At 39.6% G+C, this 23,459-nt stretch overlaps 1 protein-coding gene across 2 annotated transcripts in view; it reads right to left on the reverse strand.

The window, feature by feature from the left end:
• SNX4 (sorting nexin 4) overlaps nt 1-23,459 on the reverse strand; it is a 78,550-nt gene that overhangs the window by 42,521 nt on the left and 12,570 nt on the right. For both annotated transcript variants that reach the window (XM_019024626.3, XM_063704122.1), the window contains exons 2-6: nt 20,333-20,454; nt 11,849-11,984; nt 11,624-11,773; nt 11,131-11,178; nt 3,218-3,273 (exon numbers count right to left, since the gene is read on the reverse strand). In XM_019024626.3, the coding sequence (XP_018880171.1) occupies nt 3,218-3,273; nt 11,131-11,178; nt 11,624-11,773; nt 11,849-11,984; nt 20,333-20,454 (512 nt within the window). The remainder of the gene's footprint in view (nt 1-3,217; nt 3,274-11,130; nt 11,179-11,623; nt 11,774-11,848; nt 11,985-20,332; nt 20,455-23,459) is intronic.

Here is a 23,459-nt window from a genome sequence, read left to right on the forward strand (position 1 = left end):
CTATCCATACTTCCTGCAGCATAACATACTCTATCCATACTTCAGCATAACAAAATGATATAACCTGATATTTAGAAGCTCGAGGAATAACCTGAACATATCATAACCTCAATTATCTAACTGGTTTTCTTTTAAAAGAAAAAAACTATCACTTTACGTATGAGTTAAGTTACATAGATTTTTTTTTCAGCCAAGAAAAACTGGCCACATTAGATGAAACTTCTACTATGCAATGTAGCACAGTACATGAGTGGTTAGTATTGTTTATTTCTACTAGGGACAGGAGATTGCCGGGCGTGGTGACGGGTGCCTATAGTCCCAGCTACTCAGGAGGCTGAGGCAGGAGAATGGCGTGAATCTGGGAGGCGGAGCTTACAGTGAGCTGAGATAGCAGCACTGCACTCCAGCCTGGGCGACACAGAGAGACTCCGTCTCAAAAAAAGAGTACGTTACTTATATAATCTGGTCAGTTTACCACCTAGATTTTGACTTAGTGGGTTTAGTTTATTTGCAACAATATAAGATGCTCAATAAATGGAGATAGACCTTGGGCACATCTCTTTTAAGAAAAATATACAAGCCAGGCACAGTGGCATCCGCATGTAGTTCCAGCTATTCTAGAGGCTGAGGCGGAGGATTGTTGAGCCTAGCAGTTCCAGACCAGCCTGAGCAACATAGTGAGACTGCATCTCAAAAATATATATATATGTGTGTGTATACATATATATGTATATGCAATCCAATATGCAAAAGAAAGCATTTACAGAGTACCTAAGGCCACATAAAAGTAGAAGACTCCACGCCCTCCCACTCACTGCTCTTAACAGTCTAGTTTGAGGAAAGATAAACATGAATGAAGCGAGTACTAGAAGAATCACTTTGTAATCCCTCTAAAACAATCTTTCTGGTTTTCTGAATTTTAGGAAATAACAAAACTATTTTAGAAATATATTTTAATAATAATATAAAAAAATCTATTGTAACAGCTAGATCTAAAAGAGATTCTACATATTAAGAATCTGATATAACAATGACCAATATACACAATTATCCAGAATTTAAGACAAACAAATCCTATTACTAATTACACAGCAATTATACACTTTAGCAAGAACATAAGGGCAAAAAAAATGCCTTGGTGACATTATTAGTCATATTAAACTTAAAATTCTACACACAATATGGATAGTAAATAAAATTCAGCAGTTCAGAAAACCTGGCTGGGTCAGAAAAGGGAGGAAAAACATTCAATTGACAAAATATTTTTCATTCAACTGAAAAATACTAATTGACAAAATACTAGTATTAATCAAAAATATTATCAAAATATCAATCAAAAACGATTCTCTAATGGATATACAGCCACCAAAGTCATACACTTAGCTTACTAAATTTTCCAGAGCTTTTTTTGAGGGTGACTTATAATTTTAGTTCTTAATCTAGAGAACACCTCTTATATACCATGCATGTTAGTATAATACTTATAAAAACCTCAATGGAACCATAGATGCAAATTAAGTGAAAGAAGCCAATCTCAATGTTTACATACTGTATATGATGTGACATTCCAAAAAAAAAAAAAAAAAAACTATACCGATAACAAAAAGATCAGTGATTCCCAGGGGTTGAGGGAGGAGATGAACAGGTGCAGTAGAGAGGATTTTTAGGACAGTAATACTATTCTGTATAAAATGATAATGGTGGATACACGTCATTATCCATTTGTCCAAACTCAAAAACTGCCCAACACCAAGTGTGAACCCTAACATAAATGATGGTCTTTGCTGATAATGCTCTTTCAATGTAGGTTCATCAACTGTAACAAACAGCTCTCTTGTGTGGGATGCTGATAGTTAGGGAGGCTATGACAGGTCAATGGGGAGGGGTGTGGAGAGAAGGTATTTGGGAATTCTCTGTATACTCCACTCAATTTTGCTAACTCTACTAAACCTGTAACTGCTGTAAAAAAAAAAATAGTCTATTAAAAAAAAAAAAAAAAAAGGCCAGGCATGGTGGCTCACACCTGTAATCCCAGAACTTTGGAAGGCCAAGGCGGGTGGATTGCTTGAAGTCAGGAGTTTGAGACCAGCCTGGCCAACAAGGCGAAACCCCATCTCTACTAAAATACAAAAATTAACTGGGCATTGTAGGGGGTGCCTATAATCCTAGCTACTTGGGAGGCGGAGGCAGGAGAATTGCTTGAATCCGGGAGGCAGAGGTTGCAGTGAGCAGGGATCACGCCACTACACTCCAGCCTGGGCAACAGAGCAAGTCTCTGCCTCAAAAAATAAAAAAATGAAAATGAAAAAACTCAAGTTACCATCACAACCTCCTAATTACCAAAATTTAAAAATATTCATTTAGATTTTATATTCAAAATTTATATGAAAAATCAGGGGCATTTTGTTAATATGTTATGGTTTATAAAGTCAGGCATAATAGGTCATCAGAATATGCAGACCCCACCTTTGTCTGATAAGAATTTACACAATGTAGAAATTAGTGCTGAAGGATTCACTAGAGAAATTCTAACAGATCTCATAAATTTGGTCCTCCAAAACAAAAAAGCCTCATCTGCCTAAGCACATATCCAGTTAAAAAACTCTAACTGAACCAAATTGCCAAGTAAAGGTTCATATAATGTAGAGTTTGAATTATCCACCAAATTTAAAGATTAAGCAAAACCAAAATCTTAAATACATAGGTCCCACCCCATGTTAAGTAATTTCTGAATACACTGGCTTCTTTTAATATGGAAATGCTCTCACAAATACTAGCTGATATTAATAAAATCAAGTATTTGTCATATACCTTCGTGAAATTTTCTTGGTATACAAACTAGACAGTTCATTATTAAGTATATGTAAAACGTATATAATTTTCTTATCTTGAGCTGTACATATTTAACAAGCAAAATCATTTAAGGAAAACCATAAAATTAAAATTACTTTTCTCATTTTTCTGATATCTGCAACAACACTTAACAAACCCTTCTAGAAAAAAGCAATGGTTTAATTTTATAAAACTTCAGTCACAATCATACCCCCAATCAAGTTATCAAATTTCAAATTCAGTTTTAGACTTTAAAAGGATTTCACTAAATGTGAATATGTAACTATTTAGCAAATAAAGTGCATACATTCAGAAATGAAAAATTAAATAGATTGATAGCACCATTCAAAACAACATTGTAACTGTTATTAAAACAAAACCTTACTTGTCTGGGTTTTTCACTCTGAATGTTGCATTAAGCGCTTTTAACCTGGAGTCTGCCTGGAAAAAATAATTTGTTCACTTAATACAATTACATTTCAGGGTATAAAATTCAAACAATTTTACTTTCCCTTTAGAATTAAGATGCTCAAGTACAGTTTTCTTCATATCAATTGCTGTAAACACATTAAACATGCCTAAAAAATAGCTTAGTAATTATTTTTGAAAACACTACAAAAACATACTATAAAATAGACTGAATACATGGCATTCAATGGAACCAAAGTAAAACAACTGTGCACACCAACCAATACACGAACAGGCATATAGCTCTGCATTATTAGAATTCGGAAGAGGTCATGTGAAAACAGTAGTTTTTCTCTAGGCCAAGAAAGGCAATGATATGTATATATAAACTAAATGAAACTACTGCTTTCATGGCCGGGCACAGTGGCTCATGCCTGTGATCCCAGCACTTTGGAAGGCCGAGATAGGAGGATCACTTGAGGTCAGGAGTTTGAGACCAGCCTGGCCAACATGATGAAACCCCCATCTCTACTAAAAATACAAAAAAATTAACTGGGTGTGATGGCGCGTGCCTGTAATACCAGCTACTCGGGAGTCTGAGGCAGGAGAGTCGCTTGAACCTGGGAGGCGGAGGTTGCAGTGAATTGAGATCATGCCACTGCACTCCAACCTGGACGACAGAGAGAGACTCCATCTCAAAAAAGAAACTACTGCTTTAGAGTCTGCGTCTACTGAGGGTAGTTCCAAAGCAAATGTACATTGGTTTTTCTCATTTTCACAATCTATATTTTAGAAGAAAGAATATAGAAACACATGTACTAGGCCGGGCGCGGTGGCTCACGCTTGTAATCCCAGCACTTTGGGAGGCCGAGGCAGGCGGAGCACGAGGTCAGGAGATCGAGACCACGGTGAAACGCTGTCTCTACTAAAAATACAAAAAATTAGCCAGGCGTGGTAGCGCGCGCCTGTAGTCCCAACTACTCCGGAGAGGCTGAGGCAGGAGAATGGCGCGAACCCGGGAGGCGGAGCTTGCAGTGAGCCGAGATCGCGCCACTGCACTCCAGCCTGGGCGACAGAGCGAGACTCTTGTCTCAAAAAAAAAAAAAAAAAAAAAAGAAATACATGTACTAAGTAACGCTCTACTAAATAAAACAAGCTAGATTACAGCAATTACTTTCTAGCTAGCAGAAAATGTTGTAAGACAACACAACTTTTTAACTATTTTCTTCACTTACTTCTAGATAATTACTCTCAAAGAAGAAACAGAGGGATAAATACTAAATAATAATTTCACTGCATAAAATGTATACTTAACACATCCAAATCCTGTCCTGTCCTAAATTCTCATTAAAAAAACACAAAAAAAGACAACCAAACAACTTTTCTAACCAAGGTAGAGGAACTATGAGTGTTCATAAAAGGTAGCTCAATCAGGAATCAATTTCTAAATGTGGTCTGGTTTTTAAAATCCCACCTTGAAAATTTTACACTATTACAACTTCCAACCCATAATTACAAATACTGTTAATGAATAAACAAAATAAAAATATTACTAAGGCTTCCCAGGTTACTTGGCTAAGAAAATAAAAACAAATATAACAAATATACTACTCACAAGTTCAGCCTCCTAGAACTCCAGACCAAAAGAGATTTAAAGGGCTATCTAAAGAATATCTAAAGTAGTTTATTTTGATTTTAGGGAATTCTCTTATGGAATACTCCTATTTCTAAAATCAGTATTTCACAAATTCTGGATCCTTCTTACATCTCAAGGAAAAATTAGCTAATATACATCAAAGTCCTTATAAATAAAAACACCTATGAATTTAAGGTATACATTAAAAATCACTAAAAACCAAAGGCTCTTATAAGTGTTCATGACTTCAGTCACATGCAAAATGTGATTCTTTAAATGAGGATGAAACTACATAAAACACTATGAAAAAAATATTCATTTGTATCTTTTCTTGAATCTCATGCTTTTTAACACCAGCAATTTATTTTTTACTTTTAAAGTCACCAATTTACCAATTTTTTAAAAGTCATATAAATGTAAAAGGTCACCATTCTAACCTTTGCTAACCAAATGTTTTGTCAGATCAGGTCCATCTCCACACCCAACTCAATCTGCTCATTTCACAAGATTACATAAAAAAGGGGAAGCTGACTAAAATGTCACCAAACCGCTGGATCTCTGAAAAACTACCTGGACTGTTCCAAATCTGATAGGTTATTGCCCACCTAATAAGATTCCCCATTCAACACCTAAAGATGCCCCTTAATTCATTATTGTTTCCTATGATCCTATTTTACTTCCTTTAAAACAGCATTATCTGAAATCATCTTGTTCACTAGATTCTTGGCTGTCCGTTAAGAATATAAGAGCCATAAGCCGGGCATGGTGGCTTATGCCTGTAATCCCAGCACTTTGGGAGGCTGAGGCGGGCGGATCACGAGGTCAGGAGTTTGAAACCAGCCTGGCCAATATGGCGAAACCCCGTCTCCACTAAAAATATAAAAAATTAGCCAGGTGTGGTAGCACATGCCTGTAATCCCAGCTACTCAGGAGGCTGAGGCAGAAGAATCGCTTGAACCCGTGAGGCAGAGTTTGCAGTGAGCCAAGATCACGCCACCGCACTCCAGCCTGGGTGACAGAGCAAGACTCCATCTCAAAAAAAAAAAAAAAAAAAAAAAGAATATAAGAGCCATAAAAAGGCACAGTGTGAAGGTGGCCCCTGGACTGTACAAAGGCTGCTGTGGCAACACTTTTACCTGCTTTATCTTTCCCCACACATTACCTAGTAAAGCACACCCAGTCTGGGCCTCCCTCTGAAGGAGCATTCCTCTTCCTTGGCCTCTGGTGACTTCACTGCAGGTTTCTTATCATCACTAATGTCTCAGCTCAAATGTAAGCTTTTTAAAGGAGGGTGACCATGTGGCCTGGTTTGCCCAGGAGAGTCCTGGTTTATAACTGTTGTCCTAATCTTTTTTTTTTTTTCAAGACAGAGTCTTGCTCTGTCACCCAGGCTGGAGTGCAACATGTGGTCCCCATCTTAAATGTCCCTATTTCCTCTCTAAAGGGGTCCCATTTGGATAATAAACTTTATGGTCACTCATCTTAGGGTAACCCCTGAAAAATAATCCCTGCTGTCATAGTCCCCAACAAGGACGATGCTTTATGTCCTTTATACTACTTATCACTATTTTAAAGTATCTTATTTCATATTTAAATGCTAACTTAATGTCTCCAATCACTAAAATATAAGCTCCACAATAACACAGAGTTTATGAGTATTTCCAGCTCATTCACTACTATATCCACAACACTTAGAAGAGTACCTCACACTGTAGGCACCAGCATTTGGAATCTCCACATTGGATCTCTCAGAGTTCCTGTGCAATAACGAGATTAACAGAGATCCTAACTAAGGGCCCAGACCTTGGCTCTGGTAGTCCTTGCCCCAAGGAAGAGGCAGGGTCCAGGGTTCTTATGAATCAGCCTAAATTCATTTAAGGATTGGGTATTTAGAACAATGCTTTCATGACTAACTATGTTAACTGAGTTAAAACGTTACTTTTATACTAAAGCAACTAGTTTATATGTTCATTACTCTAGGGATAAACCCTTTGCTCTTCTTTCACTGAATTAAGTAAAATTAGTATTTATATTTTGTGTATGTATTTATTTTTAAATAGAAACAGAGTCTTGCTATGTTACCCAGTCTGGTCTCAAACTCCTGGGCTAAAGTGATCCTCCTGCCTCAGCTTCCCAAGTAGCCAGAACTACAGGAACATGCCACCAAGCCCAGATTGAGTATTTATATAAATATTCCACCCCCCCAAAAAGAAGAAATGTCAATAACCAGTAATGATGAAAAAACTGGTTGCTCATGCTTATGTTAAATAGAACACAGATAAAAAGAAACTAAATTTTGGCCAGGCGTGGTGGCTCACACCTGTAATCCCAGCACTTTGGGAGGCTGAGGCAGATGGATCATGAGGTCAAGAGATCAAGACCATACTGGCTAACACGGTGAAACCCTATCTCTACTAAAAATACAGAAAAATTAGCCAGGCATGGTGGTGGGCGCCTGTAGTCTCAGCTACTCGGGAGGCTGAGGTGGAAGAATGGCTTGAACTGGGGAGGTGGAGCTTGCAGTGAACTGAGATCACACCACTGTACTCCAGCCTAAGTGACAGAGCGAGACTCCGTGTCAAAAAAAAAAAAAAGAAAGAAAAAAGAAACTAAATTTTATGATTATCTTTCTGGGTGTAATAATCACTCTCAAAAATTTTACGAAAATATTGCCGGCCAGGCACGGTGGCTCACGCCTGTAATCCTAGCACTTTGGGAGGCTGAGGCGGGCAGATCACAAGGTCAGGAGATCGAGACCATCCTGGCTAACATGGTGAAACCCCATCTCTACTAAAAAAATACAAAAAAAAAAAAAATTAGTCAGGCATGGTGGTGAGCGCCTGTAGTCCCAGCTACTCAGGAGGCTGAGGCAGGAGAACGGCGTGAACCCGGGAGGCGGAGCTTGCAGTGAGCAGAGATCGCACCACTGCACTCCAGCCGGGGTGACAGAGTAAGACTCCATCTCAAAAAAAAAAAAAAAAAAGAAAATGTTAATCTAGTACGCCAAAACTACAGAGAAAATATGTCTGAGAAAAGGAAAATTAAAGTAAGATAACATTTCAATTTGAGGACAACAATCCAAGAGCCGAGGTCAAATATTCTTATAAGATATGACTATTTGGTCTCGTTCAGAATGACCTCATGTTCACAGAAATAAAGCTTTCAACACTTTCTTTAACAACCATCTCTGCAAATATTAATTATATAATTAATAAGCAAGAGATGTAATATGGGATGGTAATTAAGGAGGGCTTTCAGTTAGTCTAGACTTGGATTCAGCCTCTATCACTTGTAATTATGTGACCTTGGCTAAGTCACATTCTAGAGTTCCTCATCTAAAAAATGGGAATATTAACTCACCTCAAAGGTACTGAGGCAATACTGAGCAAAATAAACATAGTATAATTATAGTATAGTGCTTAGCACATAGTAAGCATATATGATTATGATAATACTCAGATAAGAAACTGTTTTAGATTCTAAAAAAAGTTTTCTTCTTTTTTACCGTTTTTGACAATCTTTCTCAAATTATCTTCCTAAAAATAGTTTTCTTTATCACCTTATAGCAATAGTTGTCAAGTTTTAGGCTAATGGGATGTACGTCTGGGATGAATTCAGTATTTTGAACAAACAATCCCATCAACTGAGTTACATGCAGTCCGTTGACCACACACTGAATTAAGAGTACACAAGCAAAATTCTACTTTTTCTTGAGGCCTCCAGTTAACCATTACAAACAATTAATACTGAACTCATCTATGATACAGTGAAGCCCTAGGGGTTACAGGTGGGTAGGGATTTTGCCTCACGCCAAATGTACCCATTCTGCGATGTGTGACTCACATACCACTGCTACCTCCTTTTCCGCTATCAGGCTCAGCTGTCAATTGTCACTACTGTCACAATGTGCCTGTCTCCACTCACTTTTTAATTCTCTGCTAAAATAGGCTGTAACCTAAAAAACAGCAAAATTTGTCTGAATACCTATAATAAAATTAATGGGTCTGCTACAGGAAGACCGAAGTATAGTAGTAAAGTATAGCAGGAAGCTATGTTACATACCCTTGAACATCTCAGAAGTCAGTTTTGCTTAAGTCCCAGCTTTCAACTGTGATCAGATTAGCTGTAACTGCCAAATATATGACCTCCAGATAAGTGAAATGTGACACACTCATTCTCTCTTTATATATATATATATATATACACATACACACACACACACACACACGTATGTTATTTACATATGATTGTGGGCATTTGTATGATGTACACATGTATATGAGGCTATGCAAAAAGGTCCCATTTCCCTGATGGGAGGAAGGACTTAAAACAAGAAACATCCACAACAAAATAAGGAATACAGAGAGACACATGGGTTTCCGAATTCTCTCCATCAATTTTATTTCTGGCTCACTACATTAGAAGTCTGATGTTTTGAATTATTAATTCTGTATACTGATATTACCTTTCAAATACTTTTCAAAAGTACAATACATAAGGCTCCCCCACAAGGAAACATTCTATCTAAATACTTAAGTAGCACCTACACATAAGATTCAAGGCACTGGTAAATAGCAATTTTATAATGATGGAGAAACTCCAGAGTTTTCTCAGAATCACTAAAGTTACGGCCAAAAACTGTATTCAAAGACAAAACTGATAACTATTAACTGCAGTAAAGACTTAATGACTAGAATTTTTAAAATTTTTGTTATATAAAGAGAATTCACTAAAATGATTGTATTTTAGTTTAATCTTTTCCTTGTTAGCTTTTAACATATCAAACTATTTTTCAGAAGACTCTATCTAAACATAAATCAGTTTTTAAACTTCCAAGTTATTTCAAATCCTTCCCTAAACTCAAATTCTACCATTCTTTCTGAGTGTTATAAAGTGATGAATTACAGCCAAGAAAATTCTAATTGTTTCAGTATAACTGTCAACTAAATATTTATAGCTGGGCACAGTAAAACTAGCACTTCGGGAGGCTGAGGAGAGAGAATCGATTGAGCCCAGGAGTTCGAAACTAGCCTGGGCAACATAGTGAGACCTCATCTCTACAAAAGAAAAATTTTAAAATTAGCTAGGTATGGTGGCACACGCCTGTAGTCTCAGCTACCTGGGAGGCTGAGGCAGGCGGATCGCTTGAGTCCAGGAGTTCAAGGCTGCAGTGAGCTCTGGCCTGGGTGACAGAGTAAGACTCTGTCTCAAAATCATAAAAACTCCAAAATATTTATAAATTAGAATCAGTTTATGACAGAACTGGTTTATCATATTTTCTCTGCAGAAAAAAATTTTCCTCTTTCTAGTCTGTTTTGTGCCAAATTTCAAATATCTATGGGCCAATGCATGGGAAATGTTTTTTAAATTACTGTAAAAAAATTTTCTTCTTCTTGTCTAGACATATTATATTGAACTTTTGGTACTGTATTATCATGTGAGTCATTGAACAATTTATATTATGTTATATATCAATTTATATTCTGTTAGTCTACTTACCTATTCAGTTTACACCAGAGATGAAAACTTTAAAAAGTTTGTAATAACCTTTGTTGTATTTCTTTTAGGGAAGAAATAAACAGCAGCATAGAACTCAAGTGTCCAGCTTACCACTACTAATGCTCCTCGATTTTCAGATCATCATCTCATTCCCAAACACTAATTCTAATGACTAAATTTAAAAAGCTGTTACAAAAACTAAATAATCCTGTACCACTAACAGATAAAACTTAGAACTATTTAAAAATGACTCCTTTGTCCCCATTTCAAACTGACCACCATGTCTCAACCGACAGAAGAAGCATGACTAAGGGCTTATCTTTTAGACTGCTAAGGTTGGACTCTTTCATATCTGATAGAGTGAGCAATTGTTGGGGGCAGGGATACGAATGGAAACAGGGCAGAAGAAAAAAAGAGGCAAGGTATAATACTAGTACACTGGGGAAAATCTACAACTTGTATTTAAATTACTGCTTCATTACTATAAACACTAACTAAAAAAAAAAAAAAAATTCACTGTTTCAAAATGTTCTTTCCCTGTAGAATAAATTTGCCCATTATAGTCTCATAAGTAACTAAAATTACACAAATCAAAAGTGAATTGTAGTGTTTCTTTGAAAACCTTACCAATGATATTTATTGTAAGATGATTTCCAACATTCATTTATTCAATAAATACCAAGTTCCCAATGAGTGCATGGCACCATGCTGGGAACTGTAAAGGAACATGGCAAATTTCATATAAATATTCTTACCTTCAGCTGAAACCCAGTTTCATTCACAGTCTCCTTCCAGTTACCTTCCTAAAAATTGAAGTTAATTTTAGAAATCATTATTGCAAAGCAAATATTCCAAATTAAGTAAATTAAATTTCTATCATTCTGTTCTTACTTCAGCAGGAATTGGAGAGGGAAGTTTAAAAAAATTTCTTTTTATTTCAAAATTAAACATTCAATCCAACTTCTAAAAGATTACCAAAGGTGAACCCAAGATTTTATAGATCTGGGCTTCAAAATACTGAAGACAAATTTTAATATTATTTAAATGATACCAAAAATACCATCATCAGTATCTTTAAATAGAAAAAGTTAGCCAAAAGAATGACATAATCCACTAATTAGAAATTCATAACAAAAAATAAATTGCATATAAATTAATGAAAAGATCCTTAAAATAAGTATTCTACAATTTTTTTAAGAAACCCAAATTAAATGAATACTTTACTAAGACTAAATAAAAGAAAAATACCTGTGTTAAAAACAGATAGAAGATTTTGTCTCTACAAAGGATGGGATGTGAAGCAATCCTCAAGAGAAAGTTTTCTAAACCAATCCGTCGCCTCTCCACAAAATCTGGATCCATGTTGTCAGCAGAGAGTTTATGCCAAACAAATTCTGCCTAGGTAAACAAAATAATCATTAAGAATAGTCTCAATGCTGAATACTTCTAAACTACTGCCATTTCACTTCTTACCCGTTTTTCTGGCAGAGGTGGCACAACAATATGTGGATAGTAAACTAAAAGGTAGCTTCTCAACAACTCAAATTCACTATATCGCCGCCATAGTGAGTCTGTTAGGACACTCTGACCATCGGTATGTTCAACTGACCTGAAAAGGAACAGAACAACACTTGTTATTTTTTATAAACAAAAATACATACACATAAATATAATCACCTTTAAAATTATAACTACAGAATGATTATGAACCAGGCACTAAGTAAAGAACTTTTCATACATTTTCTTTTCTTTTTTTTCAAGACAGGGTCCCACTGTCGCTCAGGCTGGAGTGCAGTGGTGCAATCAACACTTACTGCAGCCTTCGCCTCCTGGGCTCAGGCAATCCTCCCATCTCAGCCTCCTGAGTAGCTGGGACCACAGGCACATGTCACCACATTGGCTAATACTTTAATTTTTTGTAAAGATGGGGTCCAGCTATGTTGCCCAGGCTGGTGTCAAACTCCTGGGCTTAAGCCATCCTCTTGCCTTGGCCTCATGTATTTTCATATTTAATCCTTATGACAACCCTGTGAGGCAGAGATTTATTATCCTCATTTTACAGATGAGGACACAGCTGCACAGTATATGCTCTGCCTATGATCACAAAGGTCTGTGGATAAAGCACTCAGATCCATCTGATTTCAAAGCCCTTACTCCTAACCACTTTCTTTCTGTTACAGAAAGCCTGTTTAAACATAAGAGAAACAGTTTTATTAGGAACACTCTAAAAGCCTTAATGCATAAATAATTGATTTTATAATATGATAAAATCTAGTTTAGCTAGTGTTTCATTAAATAAAAAGCATTTTTAACTTCACTTCTGCCAAAATGAGAGAATAACATTCACAACAAAGACCAAGACACCACAAAAACTTCAATTTAGGTTATTAATAAATCAGATTAATCCAAGTACCAAGAAATATCCAAAAGAACAAAATATTAGTCAGCTCTGAAAGAGTGGCGAAGAGGGGTCATAAAAATTCATCTCTAGTCTTACTTTTAATTATAAAGGGCTGGTAGGCAATGCCATGTCTCATACATACAAAAGTTCAATTTACTTTTGGCGGAAAGTTAAGGTAAAATCATATAAAGGATACTTTAAATATTTTGACTACTTAGGATTTCTTGCCAACATAAATAAGTAAGACCTATTAGGAAGCACCAGTCTTCTAAACATTATCAGGACCTTGCTATTTTCTAATTCGCTTGACAATAACCTGCTTGCCCTCCATGAAATGCACAAGGTGTATTTGTACATTAGGACAAAAAGTCATAGAAGTTAAATCAGTCTCTCCCTCTCCCTCTCCCTCTCTCTCTCCGTCTCCCTCTCCCTCTCCCCTTTCCACGGGCTCCCTCTCCCTCTCCACTTTCCACGGACTCCCTCTCCCTCTCCGTCTCCCTCTCCCCTTTCCACGGTCTCCCTCTCATGCCGAGCCAAAGCCGGACTGTGCTGCTGCCATCTTGGCTCACTGCAACCTCCCTGCCTGATTCTCCTGCCTCAGCCTGCCGAGTGCCTGGGATTGCAGGTGCGCACCGCCACGCCTGACTGGTTTTCGAATTTTTTTGGTGGAGACGGGGTTTTGCTGCGTTGGCCGGGCTGGTCTCCAGCTCCTAACCGCGAGTGATCCGCCAGCCTCGGCATCCCAAGGTGCCGGGATTGCAGACAGAGTCTTGTTAACTCAGTGCTCAATGGCGCCCAGGCTGGAGAGCAGTGGCGTGATCTCGGCTCGCTACAACCTCCACCTCCCAGCCGCCTGCCTTGGCCCCCCAAAGTGCGGAGATTGCAGCCTCTGCCCGGCTGCCACCCCGTCTGGGAAGTGAGGAGTGTCTCCGCCTGGCCGCCCATCGTCTGGGATGTGAGGAGCCCCTCTGCCTGGCTGCCCAGTCTGGAAAGTGAGGAGTGTCTCTGCCCGGCCGCCATCCCACCTGGGAAGTGAGGAGTGCCTCTTCCCGGCCGCCATCCCATCTAGGAAGTGAGGAGCGTCTCTGCCCGGCCGCCCATCGTCTGAGATGTGGGGAGCGCCTCTGCCCGGCCGCGACCCCGTCTGGGAGGTGAAGAGCGTTTCTGCCCGGCCGCCCCGTCTGAGAAATGAGGAGCGCCTCGGCCCGGCCGCAACCCTGTCTGGGAGGTGAAGAGCGGCTCTGCCCAGCCGCCCCGTCTGAGAAGTGAGGAGACCCTCCGCCTGGCAACCGCCCCGTCTGAGAAGTGAGGAGCCCCTCCGCCCGGCAGCCGCCCCGTCTGGGAAGTGAGGAGCGTCTCTGCCCGGCAGCCACCCCGTCTGGGAGGGAGGTGGCGGTCAGCCCCCGCCAGGCCAGCCGCCCCATCCGGGAGGGAGGTGGGGGGGTCAGCCCCCCGCCTGGCCAGCCGCCCCGTCCGGGAGGTGAGGGGCACCTCTGCCCGGCCGCCCCTTCTGGGAAGTGAGGAGCCCCTCTGCCCGGCCACCACCCCGTCTAGGAGGTGTACCCAACAGCTCATTGAGAACGGGCCATGATGACAATGGCGGTTTTGTGGTATAGAAAAGGGGGCAAGGTGGGGAAAAGATTGAGAAATCGGAAGGTTGCTGTGTCTGTGTAGAAAGAAGTAGATATGGGAGACTTTTCATTTTGTTCTGTACTAAGAAAAATTCTTCTGCCTTGGGATCCTGTTGATCTATGACCTTACCCCCAACCCTGTGCTCTCTGAAACATGTGCTGTGTCCACTCAGGGTTAAATGGATTAAGGGCGGTGCAAGATGTGCTTTGTTAACCAGATGCTTGAAGGCAGCATGCTCGTTAAGAGTCATCACCACTCCCTAATCTCAAGTACCCAGGGACACAAACACTCTGCCTAGGAAAACCAGAGACCTTTGTTCACTTGTTTGTCTGCTGACCTTCCCTCCACTACTGTCCTATGACCCTGCCAAATCCCCCTCTGCGAGAAACACCCAAGAATGATCAATTAAAAAAAAAAAAAAAAAAAAAGTTAAATCAGTCTCCAAATAAAGTCTAGAGAAAGTATTTACATCTATTGTGCTCCGCACAATAGATGCTCATTTTTATCATTTTTTAAGTTTGCTACTAAATTTATTCATTGCATATTAATAAAAATGAACCAAAATATGAAATGCAAAATGCACAAATGGCTCCCATGGCAAAAAAATAGAATTATTAAATCATAATTCATTTTAAAGAGTACACCTAGACATTAGTTATAACTAATACTATCCCAATTACAATGCCCAACTTGAGCTGAAAAAATACTTGGGTTAATCTCAAGTTTCAAATTATTCAAAATCACTACCAACAAAACCCAAAACTTGTAAATAAGTGGATAAATAAAGCCTATAAGCAGTACACCTACAGGGCTGATAGAAGGTCTGCCTAAGTGTTTAAAAAAAAAAAAACAAAAACGCGGTTGGATGCGGTGGCTCACGCCTGCAATCCCAGCACTTTGGGAGGTCAAGGTGGGTGGATCATCTGAAGTCAGGAGTTCGAGACCAGCCTGGCCAACGTGGTGAAACCCCGTCTCTACTAAAAATACAAAAAATCATCTGGGCGTGGTGGCAGGTGCCTGTAATCCCAGCTACCCAGGAGGCTGAGACAGGAGAATTGCTTGAACCCGGGAGGCAGAGGTTGCACTGAGCTGAGATCGCGCCAACGCACTCCAGCCTGGGCAACAAGAGCGAAACTCCATCTCAAGAAAAACAAACAAACACCAAAAAAAAAACCCAAAAAGGCAGGGTCTAGTAGTTTCATTAGAAACTGACTAAAAGCACAGAGAAGACTTTCATTAGACCCCAAAACTACCACATTTATCTAATCACTCAACAACTATTCAATAGCGCCTAAATGGTTTTACTTGTAATATTTAACCCCCACAATGAAAATATGATCATTAACCATGTTTTACAAATTAAAAGAATTAATAACATACTGCCTTCCAAGCCATCAAGGCATTACTACCTATTCTAAAAGAGACATATATTTATTTTAAAAGAGTTCATATTCAATGAAGAAGAACACATACAAAAATCTCTTGGGGAATTAAAAACCAGGGACTTTAGTTTTATTCAATCTTAGCCCACTAAACTATAACACTACAGAATAGGCACATATCAAAAACATCCTGTTTAATTTTAAACTTAAGAATTTTAACATGGTGAAACCCCGTCTCTACCAAAAATACAAAAAAAAAATTAGCCGGGCGTTGTGGCGGGCGCCTGTAGTCCCAGCTACTCGGGAGGCTGAGGCAGGAGAATGGAGTGAACCCTGGAGGTGGAGGTTGCAGTGAGTCGAGATCGCACCACTGCACTCCAGCCTGGGCGACAGATAGAGACTCCGTCTCAAAAAAAAAAAAAAAAAAAAAGAATTTACTGGCCAGGCGCAGTGGCTCATGCCTGTAATCCCAGCACTTTCGGAGGCCGAGAAGGGAGGATCACGAGCTCAGAAGATCAAGACCATCCTGGCTAACACGGTGAAACCCCATTTCTACTAAAAAATACAAAAAATTACCCAGGCGTGGTGTTGCACGCCTGTAGTCCCAGCTACTTGGGAGGCTGAGGCAGGAGAATGGCGTGAACCCCAGAGGGTGGAGGTTGCAATGAGCTGAGATCGTGCCACTGCACTCCAGCCTGGGTGACAGAGCAAGACTCTGTCTCAAAAAAAAGAAAAAAAAAAAAAAGAATTTACTTTGGAAGCTAGAGTTAACACTAATTTTTAAAGTACTTTTTAGGTGGCTAATTTACCAAAAAAAAAATTACAGAAACAAAACCATCTCGACAATTGGACTACAGACAGTTGCTAAATGGGCTTTCTACTTGTATCCAAAAGGTAGGTAGGTAGGTAAGCTACATGACAGAAGTTGAATTTCTAGTTAACATGAAGGGTCAATAATATTCATATTGTCCACAACTGTCTGCAAAACACTGAATTACAGAAACAATACTACATAATTAAATTAAGAAATTTGATGATTGCGGTTGATGAACGTCAGTTAACCTTAGGGATAGTATAAAACAATCTATTCAAAATCAGTATTTCTCAAATCCCATGTCTATATGATGTGGAGTAGGGAAGAATTTCTTAAAACAGAAAAAACATAAATCATAAAGAGAAAAGACAGATAAACCTGTCTTAAAATGGAAAGCCTTTGTAGTTTAAAAGACAACAATCAAAAATCATGGTCCAGCTGGGCACATTGGCTCACACCTGTAATTCCAGCACTTTGGGAGGAGGCCAAGGCAGGCAGATCACTTGAGGTCAGGAGTTCAAGACCAGCCTGGCCAACATGGCAAAACCCCATCTCTACTAAAAATACAAAAATCAGCTGGGTGTGGTGGTGCAAGTCTGTAATCCCAGCTACTTGGGAAGCTGAGGTGGGAGAATCACTTGAGCCTGGTAAGAGGAGGTTGCAGTGAGTCAAGATCATGTCACGGCATTCCAGCCTGGGTGACAGAGGGAGACTCCACCTTAAGACTCCACCTTAAAAAAAAAAAAAGGTCCATTGCCCATCTGTACTGAAAGCAGCTGGACCTTTAAATAAAAAATGTAAAATCCTGGGCCCTACCCCAAATCCTGCAGTTGTTTAACCAATTTTTCAAGTAATTCCAACATGTTATAAAATCCATGTTTTAAAATAAATTTATATTGAAATACAGTTGTGAAAGTTGACTCAATAATCCTTTTGTGTACCACACATTTATTGATGATCTACTTAAATATGTACTCACAGTCTAGCTATTACTGAGGTATGGTCACTTCTAACTCCCAGGTTCAAATTAGAACTGGGCTACAGAAGAAAACAACGATCCTTTATTTATTTCAAAGTCAAGTACAAACATTATTAAGTTATTCCAGATTATCCAAATCAAGGTTCTCTCCTAGCAGTAAAAGTAATCAATACCTATGTGGGTGAAAAAACAGGCATATACCAAATATATCCTTTTGCATTGTAAACTTAAAATTTACTTAGAAGGCTACAGCTAACACTGTTTTCTAAAGTATTATTTTTAAAGTGGCTAATTTAACTTAAAAAACAAAAAAACAGAAACAAAAATCCTCTCACAGGGCCATGATCTTTAAAAAATAACCTTACAAATCTCTGGGATACATAAACATATATATGTCATGAAATGACCTAATTTTGAAAAGAACCACATTACCTCTCTGTTTTCCTAAACTTCTTACTGTATAAAAATTTTATTTCTTTTTTTTTTTTAGAAGATTCTTTTCTTTTTCTTTCTTTCTGGTAGAAGGAAAACTAAATTTTCAGAATTGTCTGTAGACAATCTTCACCAAGATTTAAACTTTTATTTTAGGCAGAAACACAGACCTGGAAGAAGCCTTGAAAAGTCACAGGGTTCAGCACTAAGGCAAGCTCACAGGTAAAGCCTATGAACATGGTAGGTTAAAAATTTTTTTCTTAAAAAAGTATTAACATTGGCCGGATGCGGTGGCTCATGCCTGTAATCCCAGCACTTTGGGAGGCCGAGGTGGGTGGATCACGAGGTCAGAAATTCGAGACCAGTCTGGCCAACATGGTGAAACCCCATCTCTACTAAAACTACATGGTGACGGGCGCCTGTAATACCAGCTACTTGGGAGGCTAAGGCAGGTGAATCACTTGAACTCGGGAGGCAGAGTTTGCAGTGAGCCGAGATCGCGCCACTGCACTCTAGCCTGGGTGACAGAGTGAGACTACATCTCAAAAAAAAAAAGTATTAACATTAAAACATTGTTATAACACTTAACTTGGTTTGGTAGTTTTTTTTTTTCTTTTTTTTTTTTTTTTTTTTTTTTGAGACAGTCTCTCGCTCTGTCACCCAGGCTGGAGTGCAGTGGCAATCTCAGCTTACTGCAATCTCCACGTCCCAGGTTCAAGTGATTCTCCTGCCTCAGCCTCCCGAGTAGCTGGGACCACCACACCTGGCTAATTTTCATATTTTTAGTAGAGACGGGGTTTCGCCATGTTGGCCAGGGTGGTCTCAAACTCCTGACCTCAGGTGATCTGCCTGCCTTGGCCTCCCAAAGTGCGGAGATTACAGGCATGAGCCACCACGCCCAGCTAGGTTTGGTAGTCTATAATTTTACTGGCTATCAACAATTCTCTCATATCTATTTGTTTTAATTGAAAGCATTTCTGCTCAATCTCTGCAGACAGAAAAGAAATAGTACATTATTCTTTATATAAATTGTTAATAACTGACAACAACAAATTGAGTCTTCCCTTGCCTTTCTTTAGACAAAACAACTCTAATTCCTTTAGCTTTTCCCTTAGGAGGTAAAAGACAACTTTTCTGGTGAGTTTTTATTTCCTACTCCATAATTTGTCTTTTCTATTTTTACTCACCAAGTTCTTTTTCTTTGTTTTTTAAAGGTGTCTACTTCCCTTTATTCTTAATTTACTCCAAGTTCTAAAGCACCAATCTCAATGTTTCTGTTAATTTTTTGTAATTCCCAACCGTCCTAAGAGGATTCAGACCTTATTCTCTACTCCTAGAATTATTTGTTAACCATTTCTACCTGCCCAAGTTCACTTCTACATGCCAGAGAACCTGGTATTCTTTTACAAAATTGCACAGGGATTCTAAGACCAAGGAATCCTCCAAAGCATGTATTGTTATTTGATACATGTTATTTATTCCAGATTCCAAAAGTATTCCACTAACCTCCCCTCTCCCCGCAAAATAAATTCATTAAAATATAGCTATCTACCAAGAGTATCACAGCAAAAGATACAGCTGTTTACCCATTAAAAGATAAAGACACAGGGCTGGATGCAGTGGCTCACACGAGTAATCCCAGCATTTTGGGAGGCTGAGGCAGGAGTATCACTTGAGCCCAGGAGTTCGAGACCAGATTGAGCAACATAGTGAGACCCCATCTCTACAAAAAATTTTAAAACTGCCAGACACAGTGGCTCACACTTGCAACCCAAACACTTTGGGAGGCCGAGGTGGGTGGATCATTTGAGATCAGGAGTTTGAGACCAGCCTGACCAACACGGTGAAACCCTGTCTCTACTAAAAACACAAAAAAATTAGCTGGGTGTGGTAGCACATGCCTGTAATCCCAGCTACTTGGGAGGCTAAGGCAGGAGAATCGCTTGAATCCGGGAGACAGAGATTGCAGTGAGCCAAGATCATGCCACTGCATTCTAGCCTGGGCGACAGAGTGAGACTCCATCTCAAAAAAAAAAAAAAAATTAGCCAGCCATGGTGGCTCATGCCTGTATGCCAGCTACTCAGGAAAATGAGGTGACCCCAGGAGTTTGAGGCTGCAGTGAGCCATGACTGCACCACTGCACTCCAGCCCAGGCAACAGAATGAGACCCTGTCTCAAAAAAAAATAAAGAAACAAAATCAATCCCGAAAAAAAAAAATAACCTTTAAAAAATTCTGTTATACAGCAGAGTCTGCATCAATAGCTACCAGAAAAAGCTTTCTGTCTACCTGCCCAGGTGTAATTTTCGTTACCCACCTTGTTTCAATGAGGTAAGCAGTATATGTTTCTTGCATGTTCATGGCATTTCTTCCAGTTCGTTTTTCTGCTTCTGAAACACTGATTTCTATCTTCTTCAACCAAAAATTATTGTGTGTCATCTGGACAAAAGTAAATAAAACAACAAAACAACAAAAACCTTTAAGATGGTACTGAAAAAAGCCTCAGCTATATAAATTAAACCCATTATTGGGTTTATATACTTCAAAATAGTTACTTATAGTTCTTGAGTTGCCAGGTGTTGCAAAATGGCAGCAGCAAATGATAGCCTTTGTCAACAAACAAAAGTACATTAACTTTTCCAGAGGTATTTTAGTTATGTATGTATTTATTTTTATTTTTTTTGAGACCAAGTCTCACTCTGCCACCCAGGCTGAAGTGCACTGGCGCGATCTCAGCTCACTGCAACCTTCGCCTCCTGGGTTCAAGGGATTCTCCTGCCTCAGTCTTCCAAGTAGCTGGGATTACAGGCACGCACCAACACGCTCAACTGACTTTGGTATTTTCAGTAGAAACTGGGTTTCACCATGTTGGCCAGGCTGGTCTCAAACTCCTGACCTCAGGTGTTCCACCTGCCTTGGCCTCCCAAAGTGCTGGGATTATAGGCATGAGCCACTGCACCCGGCCTTCCAGAGGTAGTTTAAAAGGTAAGAAAATATCTTAAAAACACATTAGACACAAAGGATTCTGGGAGGATAGTGGAGTAGGAAGCACTAGGAATCCATCTCCCCACCTAGATGACAACTGCACTGGCAGACTCTGTCTGATGTAAGTATTTGGGAACTCTGGAGTCCAATAAAGGCTTGCAACTCCCAAGGGAAGGCTTGGATGACAAAATGTGGTTAATTTCAATCAATTTCAGCTACCTATCCCTTAGTGCCTAGCAGGCAGCTGTGCAGCATTCCTGGAACAGCCTGATGAAGCCAGGGTAGGCAAAAAGGGCCTTGTTCTCCAAACATCCAGGATCTGTCCTCTGATCACCAACTGCTTCTTCTAAGAGGCACAGACGAAGTGGTGGTCATTGCTGTTGCTCCTCCCCACGTTGTTGCAAGCCTCTTGTCCTAGCTGAAGTGACTTCCAGGGGACTTCAAAAGCCAGCATCCTGTTTTTCCTCCCTTCATTTTTCTTTTGACCCCCTTTTGTAAGCCAGATGTTAAAAACTTGGACCTTCAGCCAGGTGTGGTAGAGCGTGTCTTTAGTCCTAGCTACTAAGGAGGCTGAGGCAGGTGGATCAGTTCATCCCAGGAGGTCAAAACTAGCCTGGGAAACACAGGAAGACTTTGTCTCTTCAAAAGAAAAAATTGGACATTTAAAAACAACTGGATTTGTGAGGACAATTAGAAAATAATCACACATGCCCAGGAAAAGGCTCAAGCTCACGAATGATCTATAAAGACTTTAAGTTTACACCTCTCTCAGGCTGATCTTTGGCATGGAGACAGCCTACAGTAATTAAAAAATAAATAAATAAATAACAAAAACAGCAACCCCCACGGTAGGAGAAGAATTCGATGTCCAGAGTTACCACATTATTACATGCAAATGCCTAGTTTTCAACAACAAAAAAAAAATCACAAGGCATATAAAGAAACAGGGTGGTATGATCCCTTCAGAGGGAAAAAATACATCAACAGAAACTGCTCCTGAAAAAGACATGACAGATCTACTAGAAAAAGACTTTATCCCTTTTTTCATTTCTTTTTTTTTTTTTTTTTTTTTTAAGACAGAGTCTAGCTCTGTCACCCAGGCAGGATTGCTGTGGTGCAATCTCGACTCAGCGCAACCTCCGGCTCCTGGATTCAAGTGATTCCTGTGCTTCAGCCTCCTGAGTAGCTGGGATTACAGGCTTGTGCCACCATACTGGGCTAATTTTTTTTTTTTTTTTTTTTTTTGAGACAGTCTTGCTGTATCGCCAGGTCGGAGTGCAGTGGCACGATCTCAGCTCACTGCAACCTCCACCTCTTGGGTTCAAGGGATTCTCCTGCCTTAGCCTCCAGAGTAGCTGAGACTACAGGCCATGTTGTCCAAGCTTGTCTTGAAGTCCTGGGCTCAAATGATCCACCTGCCTCAGCCTTCCAAGCTGCTGGCATTACAGGCATGAGCCACCATGCCTGGCTGACAAAGACTTTAAAGTAATCATCTTATAGATGCTCAGAGAACTTAAAGGAAGATGTGGAGAAAGTAAAAAAAAAGATGTATGAACAATATAGAAGTATCCAGTAGAGAGATAGAAAACTTAAAAAGAAGCCAAAAAGTGGCAGGGCATGATGGTTCATGCCTGTAATCCCAGCACTTTGGGAGGCTGAGGCGGGCAGGTCACCTGAGGTCAGGAGTTCAAGACCAGTCTAGCCAACATGTTGAAACTCCATCTTTACTAAAAATACAAAAACTAGCTGGGTGTGGTGGCGGGCGCTTGTAATCCCAATCTCAGATACTCAGAGACTGAGGCATGGAGAATTACTTGAACCCAGGAGGCGGAGGTTGCAGTGAGCAAAGACCATGCCACTGCACTCCAGCCTGGGTGATAGGGCAAAAAAAAAAAAAAAGAAACCAAAAAGAAATACTGGAGCTGAAAAGTGCAATAACTGAAATTAAAAGTTCACTAGAGGGGTTCAAAGGCAAATTTGAGCAAGCACAAGAGAGAATTGGCAAACTAGAAGATAGGAGAATGGAAATTATCAAGTCCAAGGAACAGAAAAAAGATGGAAGGAAAGTAAACAGAGCTTAAGGGACATGCAGGACACCATCAAACGGACCAACATGTGCACTGTGGTAGTAAGGAGAGGGGAGAGAGAAAAGGAGAAGGGACAGTATCTGAAGAAATAATGGTTGAAAATTTCACAAATATGATAGAAGAAATGTATATAAACATCCAAGAAGCTTGACAAATTCCAAATAAGATGTTTACTGAGACACTTTATAACTTTTCAAAGACAGAATCTTGACAGCAGCAAGACAGAAGCAACTGATCATATATAAGGAATCTTCAATAAGGTTATCAGCAAATTTCTCATCAGAAACTTTGGAGGCCAGAAGACAGGGAGCTGATATCTTCAAAGTGCTAAAAAATAAAAATAACTGCCAGTCCAGAATCCTATATCTAGCA

This window comes from Gorilla gorilla, chromosome 2 (assembly GCF_029281585.2).
Source record: "Gorilla gorilla gorilla isolate KB3781 chromosome 2, NHGRI_mGorGor1-v2.1_pri, whole genome shotgun sequence".
NCBI classification, from domain to species: Eukaryota; Metazoa; Chordata; class Mammalia; order Primates; family Hominidae; genus Gorilla; species Gorilla gorilla.